The following is a 19,469-nucleotide window of genomic DNA, read 5'->3' as shown; positions in this document are numbered from 1 at the left end:
GGGATGACCTCCCTTTGCAAATATCATAAGAGCAAAGAAAGCGTGCCTAAAGCCAGCTGGAGACGATGATCTCCTGGGGCTAAAAGCTACAGTAACACCCACCCTTAGTGGTTAGCCATATTGAGATGGCTAGTATACTTTACGTTGTCGAGCGCTTACTGTTTACATCTCATTCAGAGATTTATTATTACTCTTTTACTTGTTTCAGTCATTTGACTGCGGCCATGCTGGAGCACCGCCTTTAGTCGAGCAAATCGACCCTGGGACTTATTCTTTGTAAGCCCAGTACTTATTCTATAGGTCTCATTTGCCGAACTGCTAAGTGACAGGGACATAAACACACCAGAATCGGTTGTCAAGCAATGCTAGGGGGACAAACACATACATACATATATATATATGTATACATATATACGACGGGCTTCTTTCATTTTCTGTCTACCAAATCCACTCACAAGGCTTTGGTCGGCCCGAGGCTATAGTAGAAGACACTTGCCCAAGATGCCACGCAGTGGGACTGAACCCAGAACCATGTGGTTGGTAAGCAAGCTACTTACCACACAGCCACTCCTGCTTACTTAAATATTATGTAGCAAATATTTATCCAAACTGAAGGAGGCGAGAGGGTAAAATCCAACCTACACATGTTTCTTAGCTAGATGATCCTCTGAAGTAGCATTTACTCAATGAACGGTCCTCAATTTACCTAATCATCAGGCCAAGAATATCTTAATTGCATGATGGTTACATGGTCGCTTAATAATAACAATAATGATAAATGCCCTGATGCAGTACCAGGCAGTGACTCTCATGACTTCTGGTCTTAACTGATTGGAAGTGTTCTCATGTACATTGTTTGGTCTTGGTATAAAAGATGGCCTACAGCAAATATTCTGCTCAATACCACAGATTTGCTAATGCCCTGATGCAGTACCAGGCAGTGGCTCTCATGGCTTCTGATCTTAACTGATTGGAAGTGTTATCATGTAAATTGTTTTGTCTTGGTATAAAAGATGGGCTACAGCAAATATTCTGCTCAATACCACAGATTTGCTAATGCTCTGATGCAGTTCCAGGCAGTGGCTCTCATGGCTTCTGGTCTTAACTGATTGGAAGTGTTATCATGTACATTGTTTTGTCTTGGTATAAAAGATGGGCTACAGCAAATATTCTGCTCAATACCACAGATTTGCTAATGCCCTGATGCAGTACCAGACAGTGGCTCTCATGGCTTCTGATCTTAACTGATAGGAAGTGTTATCATGTACACTGTTTTGTCTTGGTGTAAAAGATGGCCTACAGCAAATATTCTGCTCAATAGCACAGATTTGCTAATGATCTGATGCAGTTCCAGGCAGTGGCTCTCATGGCTTCTGGTCTTAACTGATTGGAAGTGTTATCATGTACATTGTTTTGTCTTGGTATAAAAGATGGGCTACAGCAAATATTCTGCTCAATACCACAGATTTGCTAATGCCCTGATGCATTACCAGACAGTGGCTCTCATGGCTTCTGATCTTAACTGATAGGAAGTGTTATCATGTACATTGTTTTGTCTTGGTGTAAAAGATGGCCTACAGCAAATATTCTGCTCAATACCACAGATTTGCTAATGCTCTGATGCAGTTCCAGGCAGTGGCTCTCATGGCTTCTGATCTGAACAGATTGGAAGTGTTATCATGTAAATTGTTTTGTCTTGGTATAAAAGATGGGCTACAGCTAATAATCTGCTCAATACCACAGATTTGTTTGTCAGTTGTTTGACCATAACCAGTTGAGCATGTCCCTTAGTGGCTGACGAGATGTGCATCTCTGATCACGAGCAGAAGTAGTGGGGGAGCATCATAGCCATGTGTTGAGAGGGATTCTTTGAGGTTTGAATGATTCACCTTTGGAAACATGGGTGTTTTGTTCAACATCCTTATTCAGGGACCTTTTGAGCTGGATGGGCTACTTGACCAGAACAAAATTCTAACTGGGCCCCACCTGCAAGGTCATGCGCTGTTTATCTTGATATGAGATCACCATGTCGTGCACACATGGTTGTGATGCATGTGCCTGGTGTACCCTTATCAGACGGGTAGTCATGATGGGTATACTGGGCTTCGTATATTTTACCCCAGTGTCACTTTGATGGCATGCACTGCTCTCTCACTCAACAATAATAATAATAATAATAATAATAATAATTCTTTCTACTGTAGGCACAAGGCCTGAAATTTTGGGAGAGAGGATAAGTTGATTACATCGACCCCAGTGTTCCACTGGTACTTAATTTATCGATCCCGAAAGGATGAAAGGCAAAGTCGACCTTGGTGGCAGACAAAATGCAGATAAGCATTTCGCCCAGCGTGCTAACAATGATAATAAAATCCTTTCTACTATAGGAACAAGGCCTGAAATTTTGTTGGAGGTGGTCAGTCAATTAGATTGACCCCCAATATGCAACTGGTATTTGATTTATCAACCCTGGAAGGATGAAAGGCAAAGTCGACCTCGGTCGAATTTGAACTCTTTCTCTTACAGTTACAAGGCCTGCAATTCGAACAATAGGAATAATCAAATATATTGACCCCAGAGCTTTTATCAATCCCGAAAGGATGAAAAGGCAAAGTCAACCCCAACAAAATTTGAACTCAGAATGTAAAGATGGACAAAACACCATAAAGCATTTTGCCTGCTAAGCTAACGATTCTGCCAGCTCACCACCTTATTAAAAATAATAATAGTAAACCATTCTACTATAGGCACAAAGCCTGGAATTTGAGGGGAGGGGGACAGTCGATCACATCAACCCCTGTACTGGGCTGGTACTTAATTTATCAACTCTCAAAAAGAAGAAAGGTAAAGTCGACCTTGGTGGAATTTGAACTCAGAAGGTAGCGATGAGTGAGATACTGCTAAGCATTTCATCCAGCGTGCTAACGATTCTACCAGCTTACCACCTTAATAATAATAATAATAATAATAATAATAATAGCAGAAGTAGTAGTAATAATAATAATAATAATAATTAGACATTGTGTCTAACATAACGAAAAAATATAATGACGCTGATAACAGCAACAACAACAACTACGACAATAACAGAATTAATTGCTGTGTTGAGAAAAATAACGAAAAATTTATAAATGTGCATTATGCTAATAAAGCTGTCAAGGCAGAGGAAGGGCGGAAGAATTCTTGGGGTAAGATTGCTTGTGAAATAGCTGAGAATCATGGGACATATGATTCTCCTGTGTACCAGAGAAAAAAACCCATTAGAAATCATAATATCACTTTTTTACTATAGGCTTGAAATTTTGCAGAGAAGGGGCCAGTCAATTACACTGACCCCCAATAATCATCTGTTTTCTGTTTTATCTATTCTGAAAGGACAAACGGTCAAGTCGACTTTAGCAGGATTTGAACTTGGAATGTAAAGAACTATGAGGTAATGTTCCTGCCAGCTTTCCAATTTTTTAGTAATAATAATAATCCTTTCTACTATAGGCACAAGGGCTGAAATTTTGGAGGTAGGGGGCTAGTCGATCACATCAACCCCAATGTGTAACTGGTACTTATTTCATTGACCCCAAAAGGATGAAAGGCAAAGTTGACCTTAGCAGAATTTGAACCCAGAACCTAAGAGCAGATGAAATGCTGTGAAGCATTTTGCCCGGTGTGCTAACGATTCTGCCACCTCACCACCTAATAATAATAAATAATAATAATAATAATAATAATAATAATAATGGTTTCAAATTTAGGCACAGTTTGGGGGAGAGAGTAAGTCTATTATATTGACCCTTAGTGTTCAACTGGTACTTATTTTATCGACCCCGAAACGATAAAAGGCAAAGTCGGCTTTGGTGATACTGGAACTCAGAATGTCAACACATGAAATGTTCGTTAGACATTTTGTCCCATGTGCTGACAGTTCTGCCAACTTAATAATAATAATAATAATAATAATAATAATAATAAGTACATTGTTTTGTTTTGTCTTGGTATAAAAGATGGGCTACAGCAAATATTCTGCTCAATACCACAGATTTGCTTGTCATTTGCTTGACTGTAACCAGTTGAGCATGTCCCTTAGTGGCTGACGATATGTGCATCTCTGATCACGAGCAGAAGTAGTGGGGGAGCATCATAGCCATGTGTTGAGAGGGATTCTTTGGGGTTTGAATAATTCACCTCTGGAAACATAGGTGTTTCGTTCAACATCCTAAGGCAACCCTTATTCAGGGACCTTTTGAGCAGGATGGGCTACTCGACCTGAAGAAAATTCTAACTGGGCCCCACCTGCAAGGTCATGTGCCTGGTGTACCCTTATCAGACGGGTAGTCATGATGGGGTATATTGGGCTTTGTAGATTTTACCCCAGTGTCACTTTGATGGCATGCACTGCTCTCTCACTCAATAATAATAATAATAATAATAATCTTTTATACTAAAGGCGCAAGGCCTGAAATTTTGGGGGAGGGGGCTAGTCAATTCCACAGACCCCAGTTTTTTTACTGGTATTTAATTTATTGACCCTGAAAGGATGGCAGGCGAAGTCAACCTCGGCGGAATTTGAACTCGGACCACAAAAATGGACAAAATGCAGATGAGCATTTTACCTGGTGTGCTAATGATTCTGCCAGCTCACCACCTTAACAACAACAACAACAATAATATTAATATTTAATAATAAGTGGGGTATGAGAATTATAAAGGTTTTGCCTGTAATAATTGGTGCATTGGGAACTGTGAGTAAAGATTGTGACAAATGATTGAAGGAGATTGAAAGCTTGTGGATGCCACTATCCACATAAATCCTACCAGAAACAATAATAATAATAATAATAATCTGTTAGTTAAGCGTGGATCTGCAGGTGAAGCAATAATTAAAAGCACGCGCAAATGTGCCAGGGTACCAGGATGACCAAAAATCAATTTCTGAGGCGGCAAAAAACTTCAAAAACCCTTCACCACCACCACCTCAAACCAAAGTGCTAGCCATGACCACCTCTCTGAGCATCACACAAACACACACACACACGCAGAGCCATACTAAGCCTGACAATCCACAATAGGCATAGCTCATATCACCCCCCCCCACCTACAATGCTTGACATGAACACCAAATACGAGATTAAATCACTGCTCCAGGATAGGACACCAGTCTACTCAAAGTTAACTTTCTCTCACATAATCCAGCGGTACCTATTATCTCATCACAGCCAAGAGTGTAAACTGAGGTTATGTGGAATATAGTGTGCTCCCCTGCACAGAGACACTGTGATGAGAAATACATCTTCCCTGGGATAGGTCACCAGTCTCTCACAGGTTAATATTCCCCAGATACCCTGGTGGTAAATATTTGCTAATTGAACACAGACATTATGTGGAATGTAGTGTGCTCCCCTGCACAGAGACACTGTGATGAGAAATACATCTTCCCTGGGATAGGTCACCAGTCTCTCACAGGTTAATATTTCCCAGATACCCTGGTGGTAAATATTTGCTCATTGAACACAGATAAGTGTAATTTGAGGTTATGTGAAATATAGGGCAGAAAGAAAGACATCTGTCATGAGAGACAAACCACCACCTGGATAGGTTGTCAGTCACTCATTGGCTTAACATTCCCCAACGTGGTTTGGTAGTACGTACACAGCAGAACTACAACTGCTTTAACCAAAACCCATATTCCTACATCTCTTGCTCCTCTCCAGCTATGACCACCATCAGCTAAATATTTTCTTTACCAATTTATCATCATCGTCATCATCACCATCGCAGTCATGAAGTAGTGAAGAGACCTCCAAGTGGTTCGTTCAAATAGCTAGAAATAGCAGCCAAAATCTCCCTAAAATCGTACTATCTTATTGTCTCTGCTCAAACAACACACTCCCACCTCTTCTAAAATGAAAGACAAGACAGGATGGTCATGGCTGGGAACAGCTGGGCCATAGCAGCTACTGATCTAGAGGGGAGGGGGAGGAAAAACTCAAACAGCAATAACATCATCATCACCATCACCAGTGATTACAGCAACCACCACCACCACCGTCACCATCATGACCACCACCACCACCACCACCACCACCACAATCATCATCATCACCACCACCACCAACAGCATCATCATGAAACAATCATTATTATAATTAGCAAATTGGAAAATTAAACGGGGGGGGAAAAAAACTTTTTAAATAAAACCAAAAAAACAAAAAAAAGGTAAAAAGAAAGGGAAAAAAAAATCAAACCCCGTTCCAAAAAGGAAATAGGGGTTTGAGAGAGAGAGGGGGCAGGGGTGTTAGCATGAAAGAAAATATTGTTTGCAGAGTTGTTAATATGAAACGGTGTTAATATGAAATGGTGTTACATCTTGGTTAGGTTGGAAGAAAGGAAAGAAGGGGGTGTGTGGGAGTGGGATTTAGTTGATTATATTAACCCCAGTATATTACAGGTACTGTTACAGATTCAACCCTGGAAACATGCACGACGTCAACAATGACGTTTAATATCGCACGACCACAAATATTGGATGTGCGTGCGTATGCGTGTGTGTGATTAGGGACCCCTTAGGGACCACCTTTAACATTCACGAGATTTCAAAGATGCTACTCTTTACTCTCTCTTTTACTCTTTTGCTTGTTTCAGTCATTTGACTGCGGCCATGCTGTGAAAGAGGCCGATAGAATAAGTACAAGGCTTACAAAGAATAAGTCCCGGGGTCGATTTGCTCGACTAAAGGCGGTGCTCCAGCATGGCCGCAGTCAAATGACTGAAACAAGTAAATGAAAAAGTAAAGGAATATTAATAAGCAGAGTGGCACATTGAAAATGTGCTCAGCACATGGGTCACGGGTCTACAGATCTAAACTATATTCTGCTAGGGCCTTTTTTTTTTTAGGGGTATGGTTTAGATTAAAATGCTTGCTTGGTAGTCATGTGATTTGGGGTTTAGTCCCACTGTCTGGCATCTTGGGCAAATGTCTTCTACTATAGCCTTGGGCCGACTAACGCCTTGTGAATGCATAGGGTAGACAGAAACTGTGTGCAAGCCCATAACGTGTGTGTGTGTGTGTGTGGTGTGTGTGTGTGTGTGTGCATGAGAGCAAGAAGAGAGAGACAGACAGACAGAGACCAGTACAGAGTCATGTAGACAGATAAAAGAGAGAGAAACAGGCAGGCATATACTTAGCTAAGTACATAGGTAAGTAGGTAGGTAGATAGAGAAACAAAGAGGATAGGTCTATATAAAAAGATAGGCAGATAGATAATTATATATATGTACACACACAGAGTCTGCCAAACAAATGTACAAACACTTCAGGAAAGGAAAAAAATTTGTACACATATTGGAGTGGCTGTGTGGTAAGTAGCTTGCTAACCAACCACACGGTTGCGGGTTCAGTCCCACTGCGTGGCACCTTGGGCAAGTGTCTTCTGCTATAGCCCCGGGCCGACCAATGCTTTGTGAGTGGATTTGGTAGACAGAAACTGAAAGAAGCCTGTCGTATATATGTATATATATATGTATGTGTGTGTTTGTGTGTCTGTGTTTGTCCCCCTAGCATTGCTGGTGTGTTTAGGTCCCCCGTCACTTAGCGGTTCGGCAAAAAGAGACCGATAGAATAAGTACTAAAAGGTGGTGCTCCAGCATGGCCGCAGTCAAAATGACTGAAACAAGTAAAAGAGTAAAGAGTAAAGAGTATATCTTAATTCAGTGTGATATCGCAGTTTGATAATAAAACATTAAAAGAAGTACCTATATCTATAGGACTACTTATACAAGCGTCGAGCTTACGATCGTGAGGTTGTGAGCTCGAATCCCAGACCGGACTGCGTGTTGTGTTCTTGAGCAAGGCACTTTATTTCACGTTGCTCCAGTTCACTCAGCTGTAGAAATGAGTTGCGACGTCACAGGTCCCCAAGCTGTATCGACCCCTTTGTCTTTCCCTTGGATAACACTGGTGGCGCGGAGAGGGGAGGCTGGTATACATGGGCGACTGCTGGTCTTCCATAAACAACCTTGCCCGGACTTGTGTCTAGGAGGGTAACTTTCTAGGTGCAATCCCATGGTCATTCATGACCGAAGGGGGTCTTTACCCTTATACAAGTTAAATATTTACACAGATTTTTCTTTTTCTTTCCTGAATTGTGTATACATTTATTTTTGGCAGACTGTATATATACATATATACACACACACATTTATGTATGTGTGTGTGTATATATATATATATATATATATATATATATAGAGAGAAGAGAGAGAGAGAGACAGACAGACAGAGAGAGACAGAGAGCATTCAATAGGTAGATAGACAAATGGACAGAAAGACAAACTATGTGTGTGTGTGTGTTTATTATATATACATATATACTCTTTTACTTGTTTCAGTCATTTGACTGCGGCCATGCTGGAGCACCGCCTTTAGTCGAGCAACTCAACCCCCGGGATTTATTCTTTTTGTAAGCCCAGTACTTATTCTATCGGTCTCTTTTGCCGAACCGCTAAGTGAAAAATCTATAAAATATATATATATATTTAAAATTTATAAGTTTAAATTATTAATTTAAATAATTTTTTAAAATCTTAACTTTGATTTAAATATTTTAATTTGGAATTTTATATTTTATATTTTTTATATATTTTTAAAAATTAATTTTATGTATTGGCTTATGATTTTCACTGTTTGATTTGCCTAATAGTGGTTTTATCTCTAATTTTATATAATATTTATATATATATATATATATATATAATTTATATATAGAGGGCATTAACATACATGCCAGGAGGCATTCTCATACACGCCATACGCTAAGAGGGACAATCAGTCATTTCTACCAAAAATATTACTAATCCCACCGAATGCAAAATGACTGATTGTCCCTCTTAGCGTATGGCGTGTATGTAGAATGCCTCCTGGCATGTATGTATAATGCCCTCTATATATAAATTAATATGTTCAATAAGAAATAATTATTTTCGAATTTTTTCTCGTATGAGGTTTTTACGCTACCTCTACCTGACAATTTCTTGTTAAGTTTTCCTATTAAGTAGTTGTCCTTAATTGCTATATATATATATATATATATATATATATACATACATATATATATATGAGAGAGAGAGAGAGGGGGAGGAGAAAGAAGACACACACACATATGTAAGATGGGTGAACTAGATAGTTGGTAGGTAGGAAAATACACATACATGCATACGTGGTGTAGTACATACACATCTGTGTGTGAGTGTTTTTGATTGAAAGGTATCGTGTACGATGATGGCATTTGTTTACAAGAACTGGAATGATGTCAACAAGGAGACACAAAGGCACACACACACACACACACACACACACACACACACACACACACACGCACACACAGCAGCATCATCATCATTTAACTTCCACTTTTCCATGCTTGCATGGGTCCAACAGACTTTTTCTACAACCAGGTGCACTTCCTGTTGCCGACCTTCGCCTCTTTCCAATATTTCCCCATGGCCAGACACGGTCTTAACGGAGGACCTGGAAGCAAACAATATCCCTTATATGACCCTGACATGACTATGGCGTGATTATTTTACTATGGCCTGATTCCAACCGTGGCCACAGCAACAGGGTCCACCCATCACACTTCTTGGTCCTGGATACATTCCAGGCCAGCCTCTGCAATCAAGTTGTCAATATGTAACGATGTTCTCCTTTTCTTACATCACCATAAAGTCGGTTCCTTCAGGGTTGGCAAAAGCGATGTGGTGGACAACGAAAACCTGGCTGATGACAGTCAAGGCTATTCTGGAACCCAACCCACGAAGCAATTGCCCCCAGCTCCCCTTCAGGGTTGGTGAAAGCGATGTGGTGGACAACGAAAAAACCTGGCTGATGACAGTCAAGGCTGTTCTGGAACCCAACCTACAAAGCAATTGCCCCAGCTCCCCTTCAGGGTTGGCGAAAGCGATGTGGACAACGAAAACCTGGCTGATGACAGTCAAGGCTGTTCTGGAACCCAACCTACAAAGCAATTGCCCCAGCTCCCCTTCAGGGTTGGCAAAAGCAATGTGGACAACGAAAACCTGGCTGATGACAGTCAAGGCTGTTCTGGAACCCAACCTACAAAGCAATTGCCCCAGCTCCCCTTCAGGGTTGGCGAAAGCAATGTGGTGGACAACGAAAACCTGGCTGATGACAGTCAAGGCTGTTCTGGAACCCAACCTACAAAGCAATTGCCCCAGCTCCCCTTCAGGGTTGGCGAAAGCAATGTGGACAACGAAAACCTGGCTGATGACAGTCAAGGCTGTTCTGGAACCCAACCTACAAAGCAATTGCCCCAGCTCCCCTTCAGGGTTGGCGAAAGCAATGTGGACAACGAAAACCTGGCTGATGACAGTCAAGACTGTTCTGGAACCCAACCTACAAAGCAATTGCCCCAGCTCCCCTTCAGGATTGGCAAAAGCAATGTGGTGGACAACGAAAACCTGGCTGATGACAGTCAAGGCTGATCTGGAACCCAACCTACAAAGCAATTGCCCCAGCTCCCCTTCAGGGTTGGTGAAAGCGATGTGCTGGACAACGAAAAACCTGGCTGATGACAGTCAAGGCTGATCTGGAACCCAACCTACGAAGCAATTGCCCCAGCTCCCCTTCAGGGTTGGTGAAAGCGATGTGGTGGACAACGAAAAACCTGGCTGATGACAGTCAAGGCTGATCTGGAACCCAACCTACGAAGCAATTGCCCCAGCTCCCCTTCAGGATTGGCAAAAGCAATGTGGTGGACAACGAAAACCTGGCTGATGACAGTCAAGGCTGATCTGGAACCCAACCTACAAAGCAATTGCCCCAGCTCCCCTTCAGGGTTGGTGAAAGCGATGTGCTGGACAACGAAAAACCTGGCTGATGACAGTCAAGGCTGATCTGGAACCCAACCTACGAAGCAATTGCCCCAGCTCCCCTTCAGGGTTGGTGAAAGCGATGTGCTGGACAACGAAAAACCTGGCTGATGACAGTCAAGGCTGATCTGGAACCCAACCTACGAAGCAATTGCCCCAGCTCCCCTTCAGGGTTGGCGAAAGTGATGTGGTGGACAACGAAAAACCTGGCTGATGACAGTCAAGGCTGATCTGGAACCCAACCTACGAAGCAATTGCCCCAGCTCCCCTTCAGGGTTGGTGAAAGCGATGTGCTGGACAACGAAAAACCTGGCTGATGACAGTCAAGGCTGATCTGGAACCAAACCCAGGCCCCCATATCTACGGCGTTGCCCACTGGAATAAGAAGTGGTTGGAGATCACGCGGTCATTAGCCTCAAATCGCCAGGTCTGATCGGCGTTTGTGAGAGATGTAGCGTTGAGGATGAATGAAGCCAGCTCAACCCACCCCGGGTGAATGCTGTCTCAAGACAAGGTTCCTCAAGACTAATTTGGTTGCTTCCGGTCCAGGGTGGTACACACAGTGACCAGATAGCCACAGCCATCTTTGCTTGATCTTCTCACTAACTTTCAAGAGGTCTCCCATTCAGGCATTCATTTGTCATATATGTTGCTGCCATTTCACATTTAGGGCCATTCATAGCATCCTTAAATAGCATCCATTTAGCCAGCTTGATAATTACTTTGTCAGTGTCCATGTGTCATTGCAATTTACTAACTCTGATTCAACAGTGACAACGAACAGCTTGATTTAAATGTGCCTGGGCAATTTGGACATGATATCTAGACAAGGACACACACTGTACATACATCAATTCAATCTCTCTCTATATAAACGGCAGTTTGTCTGTGTGTGTTTCTGTATGTCTGTCTGTGTGTACCCTCACCCTGACCACGGCTTTCAACCGATTCTGATGAAACTTGACACACACATAGCCCAATGTCATAATTCAAAACTAACGCAGCGAAAATTTTGAAAAGTTCCCCCAGTTCTGAAAAAAGTCGATAAATTCGACACGGGGTCGAGAATCAGGAACACAAACCACAACTGTGTAGGGGACGCAACTCCACCTTTTTTAACTATCAAAAAAAATTTACCATAATTTTTTTCCATTGTTTTTGCTATTTTTTGGCTATAACTCTCTAAAAATGCTTTATAGTTATTTCCCTTACAAACCTGAGCAATGCCGGGCGATACTGCTAGTTAGGGTATAAACTTTAGAAAGCCAACCTACAGGTACTGGCTATCAGACATGATTTTACAGCAAATATAAATTGTATTCCAGAAAATGGATCTGAAAATCCACAAATATCCACACAGTGTATATATAAAATTATTCACAAATGACAATGGATCAAACAACACATTTTACTGCATCATGCTACAATTGTTTCATCACCATTTTATTATATCATTGCTGAAATATCATCTTTATATATAAAAGTAAGGTTGTGTCTGTCTCCTACGATTTAGATTCCTAACTACTCCCACATTTTGCAGTGCAGTTTAACCAAAACCGGGTATCTTATAGTCGTGATTCATATCGAGCCCATCTGGTTATTTGTGCGCATCTACGATGAGTCTACGGTTAAAAAAAAAATTTACCATTATTTTTTTCCATTTTAATGCATTTTTTTCGCAATTATATAAGGGAAGTAACTCTAAAAATGTCTACGATGAGTCAACGATTTAAAAAAAAATTTACCATCATTTTTTTCCCATTTTTAATGCATTTTTTTGCTATTTTTTGGCTATAACTCTCTAAAAATGCTTATATAGTTATTTCCCTTACAAACCTAAGCAACGCCGGGCGATACTCTCCTACCCTGATGTCATCTCCAGGGATACAGGCATCCAGCAACAGGACCTCCGTAATGCCATGATGGACCGTGAAGTCTGGCGTAGCATGGTAAATTCCATTGTCTCGACCACGGTCGAACAATGATGATGATGATGATGATGAAGCAATGGGCCCTCATTAGCATAAGCACCGAGTACACTCTTGAAGTGGTTGGTGTTAGGAAGGGCATCCAGCTGTAGAAACATTGCCAGATCAGATTGGAGCCTGGTGTAGCCTCCTGGTTTGCCAGCCCTCGGTCGAACCGTCCAACCCATGCTAGCATGGAAAGCAGACGTTAGACGATGACGATGATACACACACACGTACATAGATATAAAATGAATTTCTTTCAGTTTCCAACAAGCAAATCCACTCATGTCCCAGGGCTAGACCAGAAAACACTTGCCTGCAATGCCATCATACAGTGGGATTGAACCTAAAGCCACGTAGGAGTGGCTGTGTGGTAAGTAGTTTGTTTACCAACCACATGGTTCCGGGTTCAATCCCACCACGTGGCACCTTGGGCAAGTGTCTTCTACTATAATCTCAGGCTGACCAAAGCCTTGTGAATGGATTTGGTAGACGGAAACTGAAAGAAGCCTGTCGTATATATGTATATATATATGTATGTGCGTGTATGTGTTTGTGTGTCTGTGTTTGTTCCCCTAGCATTGCTTGACAACTGATGCTGGTGTGTTTACGTCCCCGTCACTTAGCGGTTCGGCAAAAGAGACCGATAGAATAAGTACTGGGGCTTACAAAGAATAAGTCCCGGGGTCGAGTTGCTCGATTAAAGGCGGTGCTCCAGCATGGCCACAGTCAAAATGACTAAAACAAGTAAAAAGAAAAAAGAAAGAAAGTAGTTGGGTGGCAAACTTCTTAACCATTCTGCCACACCTACACTTATGTGTGCGAGCGAGCGTTGTGAGTGTGTGTGTGGAAAAGTGATTGCAGGTGGGGGCTCAGATGCAGGTGTGAATAAGTGAAACAGGTGAGTAAAAAAATATCAAGAGAAAGAGAGAGAGAGAGGGAGGTGAGTAGGTGAACTGAGTGTGAGTAAGTGAGCAGAGTTGAGTAGAGAAGAGGTGAGTATCTGAGCAGACGTAGCAAGAGAGCTGACCTTGGAAGGCTTGGAATCCAAACTGGTTCTGGAAATTTCCTGTAAAATTTTTTTTTTTTTTTCAAAAATAAGATGGGGGGAGGAAAAAAAAAAAGGGTTACGGAAGGAGGGAGGACAGGGGGGGGTGAGGTATCGAGGAAAAGGGTCGGGAAATATTAGTATTTTGGGCGGAGGTAGTGGTGATGGAAGGGATTGGAGGTTGGTCGAGGGACAGGTGGAAAAGAAGAAAGAAAAAGAAAATAACAATTAATAATCACAAACATGCCAAGTTTCACAATAATAATAATAATAATAATAACAACAACATCAATAATTTTCTTTTTCAAAGTTTACACAAATAAAGACAAAGCAAAAATCATAAAAGAAAACAATAAAATTCTTGCGCACAAAACATAATAATAATAATAATAATAATCTTGTCTACTAAAGGCACAAGGCCTAAAATTTGGGGGGGGGGACTAGTTGAATACATCAACCCCAGTATTCAACTGGTACTTATTTTATTGACCTTAAAAGGATGAAAGGGTAAGTCAACCATGGCAGAATTTGAACCCAGAATGTAACGTCAGGCGAAATACTGCTAAAAAGTTCATCCAGCATGCTTACAATTCTGTCAGTTCTGATCTTAACTGATTGGAAGTGTTATCATGTACATTGTTTTGTCTTGGTATAAAAGATGGCCTACAGCAAATATTCTGCTCAATAGCACAGATTTGCTAATGCCCTGATGCAGTTCCAGGCAGTGGCTCTCATGGCTTCTGGTCTTAACTGATTGGAAGTGTTATCATGTACATTGTTTTGTCTTGGTATAAAAGATGGCCTACAGCAAATATTCTGCTCAATACCACAGATTTGCTAATGCCCTGATGCAGTTCCAGGCAGTGGCTCTCATGGCTTCTGGTCTTAACTGATTGGAAGTGTTATCATGTACATTGTTTTGTCTTGGTACAAAAGATGGCCTACAGCAAATATTCTGCTCAATACCACAGATTTGCTAATGCCCGATGCAGTTCCAGGCAGTGGCTCTCATGGCTTCTGGTCTTAACTGATTGGAAGTGTTATCATGTACATTGTTTTGTCTTGGTATAAAAGATGGTCTACAGCAAATATTCTGCTCAATACCACAGATTTGCTAATGCCCTGATGCAGTTCCAGGCAGTGGCTCTCATGGCTTCTGATCTGAACTGATTGGAAGTGTTATCATGTACATTGTTTTGTCAGTTATAAAAGATGGCCTACAGCAAATATTCTGCTCAATACCACAGATTTGCTAATGCCCTGATGCAGTACCAGGCAGTGGCTCTCATGGCTTCTGATCTTAACTGTTTGGAAGTGTTATCATGTACACTGTTTTGTGTTGGTATAAAAGATGGGCTACAACAAATATTCTGCTTTATACCACAGATTTGCTTGTCAGTTGTTTGACCATAACCAGTTGAACATGTCCCTTAGTGGCTGACGATATGTGCATCTCTGATCACGAGCAGAAGTAGAGGGGGAGCATCATAGCCGTGTGTTGAGAGGAATTCTTTGGGGTTTGAATAATTCACCTTTGGAAACATGGGTGTTTCGTTCAACATCCTTCAACGACTCTTATTCAGGGACCTTTTGAGCGGGATGGGCTACTCTACCTGAAGAAAATTCTAACTGGGCCCCACCTGCAAGGTCATCTGCTGTTTATCTTGATATGAGATCACTATGTCGTGCACATACGGTTGCAATGCATGTGCTTGGTGTACCCTTCTCAGATGGGTAGTCATGGTGGGTATGTTGGACTTCGTGTATTTGTACTCCAGTATCACTTTGATGGCACGCACTGCTCTCTCACTCAATAATAATAACAATCCTTTCTACTATATGCACAAGGCTTGACATTTTGGGTGAGGGGACTAGTTGATTACATTGACTCCAGTATTTCACTGGTACTTAATTTATTGACCCCACAAGGATGAAGGGCAAAGTTGAACCCAGAGGAATTTGAACTCAGAAAGTGGAGGAGGACGAAATGCCGCTAAGCATTTTGTCCACTGTGCTAACGATTTTACCGGCTCAAACGCCTGCTATTTTGCATGGGTCAGGAGGTGAGTACCTTGGAGCAGCATTTTAATAACCCTAAATCCACCTCTTACCAAGCAGATGAGGCAAACTGACATTGTCAGTGATGCCATACTTTACAATTGGTCAACACATACGAAAACAAGGGAAATAGATTCAGAGAATTGTACAGCTAGCACAGAGAAAAGGTTGCGAAACAGCTGTAACCCTATGGAAGTCACATGGTTAAATAAATATGTGTGTGTGTGTATTTATGAATGTATGTATAGGCGCAGGAGTGGCTGTGTGGTAAGTAGCTTGTTTACCAACCACATGGTTCCGGGTTCAGTCCCACTGCGTGGCACCCTGGGTAAGTGTCTTCTACTATAGCCTCGGGCCGACCAAAGCCTTGTGAGTGGATTTGGTAGATGGAAACCGAAAGAAGCCCATCGCATATATGTATATATGTATGTATATGTGTGCGTGCGTGTTTGTGTGTCTGTGCCCCCAACATTCCTTGACAACCGATGCTGGTGTGTTTACGTCCCTGTCACTTAGCGGTTCGGCAAAAGAGACCGATAGAATAAGTACTGGGCTTACAAAAAGAATAAGTCCCGGGGTCGATTTGCTCGACTAAAGGCGGTGCTCCAGCATGGCCGCAGTCAAATGACTGAAACAAGTAAAAGAGTAAAGAGTATCTCTGCGCGCGCGCACACACACAGTCCAACAAAGGATAGCCGGCTGAAACTTCAAAGGTACTGTCATCTATCTTCTTATAAAATTATAATATACTAGCAGTATCGCCCGGCGTTGCTCGGGTTTGTAAGGGAAATAACTATATAAGCATTTTTAGAGAGTTACTTCCCTTATAAATTCGGGCTTTCTTAGCCATTTTTGTGTTGGTGTCTTCAAGCCATGAAGTTGTTCTTCTAAAAGAACGCTGGTTTCCTTCACAACGCATTACGACGTTGATTTCTTTACACTCCCTTCCCCACAGCTTCACGAGGGAGGGAAGGGGGCGAAGCAAACAGGTGCAGCTGTGAGCGTGGACGCCAACTCCGCCGCCATCGACATACGATGCATTTTATGCATTAAAATGGAATAAAAAATGATGTTAAATTATTTTTTAAATCGTAGACTCATCGTTGACGTGCGCTAATAGTCAGACGGGCTCGATATGAATCACGACTATAAGATACCCGAATTTGGTTAAACTGCAAAATGTGGGAGGAGTTAGGAATTTAAATCGAAGGGGACAGACACTCACACAACTACAGTTTTATATATATAGATATGCACTGTACAAGAAAGTGTTGAGTAATCCTTGAGTTTAATGCAACAAAATACACACGCGTGTACAGTGGCTTTTTTAGGAAAGGCATAAATATATATATATATATATATGTATATATATATATATATATATATATATATATAAAATGTGTCTGCGTGTGTACCGTTGGCGATTTTTTTCCTCCGTCTTTCCTTATTTGGATCTTTCCTTTTCCTATGTTTCTGACGAAGAGCTCCGCTCGAAACGTTAAACCCTCCTTCTTTCCCGAGCGTCCAATAGTACGATACTTGTTCCACGTCTTCGCGTTGTTGTGTTTTCATGTTTGGATTAACTTTATATATATGTGTGTGTGTGTATATATATATATATATATATATATATATATATAATATATATATATATAATATATTATATATATATATATATATATATATATATGTGTGTGTGTGTGTGTTGTGTGTGTGTGTATATATATATATGTATGTATGTATATATACATACACACACATTATCACTAGAATTACAAGTACAACATTAAAATAACAACCCCTATTCATAATGTTTTAGCCAACCCTATCAGTAACCCTTGCAAACATACCTATCATCCCTGTAAATGCCCCCGATGAAAACAAATAGCAACACAGATTCGGTGTCACCCACACAAATCATCACCTACCCCCAGCAGTCCCATCAATGCCTTGGAACAGACGCAGAACACTAAACACAGACACACAGACGCACAAATGACGAGAGAGAGAGAAAGAGAGAAATATTACCCGGTATTGGTTGTCCATTTGGCATGGTGCCGGCTGTACCAGCTGCCGGGGACATGCTTCGACTGTAGTCAGACCAGGGACTCTGTGGGTTCAGGGATTCATTGAAGGCCTTCTCAGCAGCTTCTTGCTTTGCAGCTTGCTCCTCAGCAATCTTCTTGGCTTTCTCTTCAAACTTCTCCTTCTCATCCTTGTTCAAGTTACGCCACTGCAAAAATATCGAAGACAAACACATCAAATATACATACATACATTCTCACTCGGTATATACACATAGGTGTGTGGAGCCTGGCGCAGCCCTCTCTCTTGCCAGCTCCTGTCAAACCATCCAACCCATACCAGCATGGAAAACGGATTGGCCATTGCCAGCTTCGCCTGGCCCTCGTGCCGGTGGGATGTAAAAAGCATCATCCGACCGTGGCCGTTTGCCAGCCTCGTCTGGCCCCTGTGCCGGTGGCACGTAAAAAGCACCATCCGATCGTGGCCGTTTGCCAGCCTCGTCTGGCCCCTGTGCCGGTGGCACGTAAAAAGCACCATCCGATCGTGGCCGTTTGCCAGCCTCGTCTGGCCCCTGTGCCGGTGGCACGTAAAAAGCACCATCCGACCGTGGCCGTTTGCCAGCCTCGTCTGGCCCCTGTGCCGGTGGCACGTAAAAAGCACCATCCGACCGTGGCCGTTTGCCAGCCTCGTCTGGCCCCTGTGCCGGTGGCACGTAAAAAGCACCATCCGACCGTGGCCGTTTGCCAGCCTCGTCTGGCCCCTGTGCCGGTGGTACGTAAAAAGCACCATCCGACCGTGGCCGTTTGCCAGCCTCGTCTGGCCCCTGTGCCGGTGGCACGTAAAAAGCACCATCCGATCGTGGCCGTTTGCCAGCCTCGTCTGGCCCCTGTGCCGGTGGCACGTAAAAAGCACCAACTACACTCATGGAGTGGTTGGCGTTAGGAAGGGCATCCAGCCGTAGAAACATTGCCAGATCAGACTGGAGCCTGGTGCAGCCTCCTGGCTTCCCAGACCCCAGTTGCACTGTCCAACCCATGCTAGCATGGAAAGCGGACGCTAAACGATGATGATGATTGATATATATATATATATAGATATATATATATACATACATACACACACACGTATATACAAATATATATATACATATATGCAGGTGTTAAGAAGCTTGCTTCCCAACCACATGATTGCGGGTTCAGTCCCACTGCATGGCACCTTGGGCCAGTGTCGTCTACTATAGCCTTGGGCCGACCAAAGCCTTGAGTAGACTGAAACAAGTAAAAGAATATATATATGTGTGTGTATGTGTGTATATATATATATATATATATATATGGTGGTTGTCTTCTCCGTATGCAGACTTTGACCACCACCTGTACTTGCACCTTAGACCCATCATGGCATCTGATGTGGCTATTTTTTAAACCAGACAATGTTCTGAAAAGACACCCACATAGATTGCATATCTGCTTTGGACCACCAACAGC

At 42.2% G+C, this 19,469-nt stretch overlaps 1 protein-coding gene across 3 annotated transcripts in view; it reads right to left on the bottom strand.

The window, feature by feature from the left end:
• Window positions 1–19,469, bottom strand: part of LOC115225947 (protein polybromo-1) — a 113,586-nt gene that overhangs the window by 19,118 nt on the left and 74,999 nt on the right. For all 3 annotated transcript variants that reach the window (XM_036514990.1, XM_036514992.1, XM_036514991.1), the window contains exons 24-25: window positions 17,986–18,190; window positions 13,882–13,920 (exon numbers count right to left, since the gene is read on the bottom strand). In XM_036514990.1, the coding sequence (XP_036370883.1) occupies window positions 13,882–13,920; window positions 17,986–18,190 (244 nt within the window). The remainder of the gene's footprint in view (window positions 1–13,881; window positions 13,921–17,985; window positions 18,191–19,469) is intronic.

The sequence above is a fragment of the Octopus sinensis genome, linkage group LG29, assembly GCF_006345805.1.
Source record: "Octopus sinensis linkage group LG29, ASM634580v1, whole genome shotgun sequence".
NCBI classification, from domain to species: Eukaryota; Metazoa; Mollusca; class Cephalopoda; order Octopoda; family Octopodidae; genus Octopus; species Octopus sinensis.
Note: the sequence above shows the minus strand (reverse complement) of the source record. Positions and strands in the feature narration are given on the sequence as shown.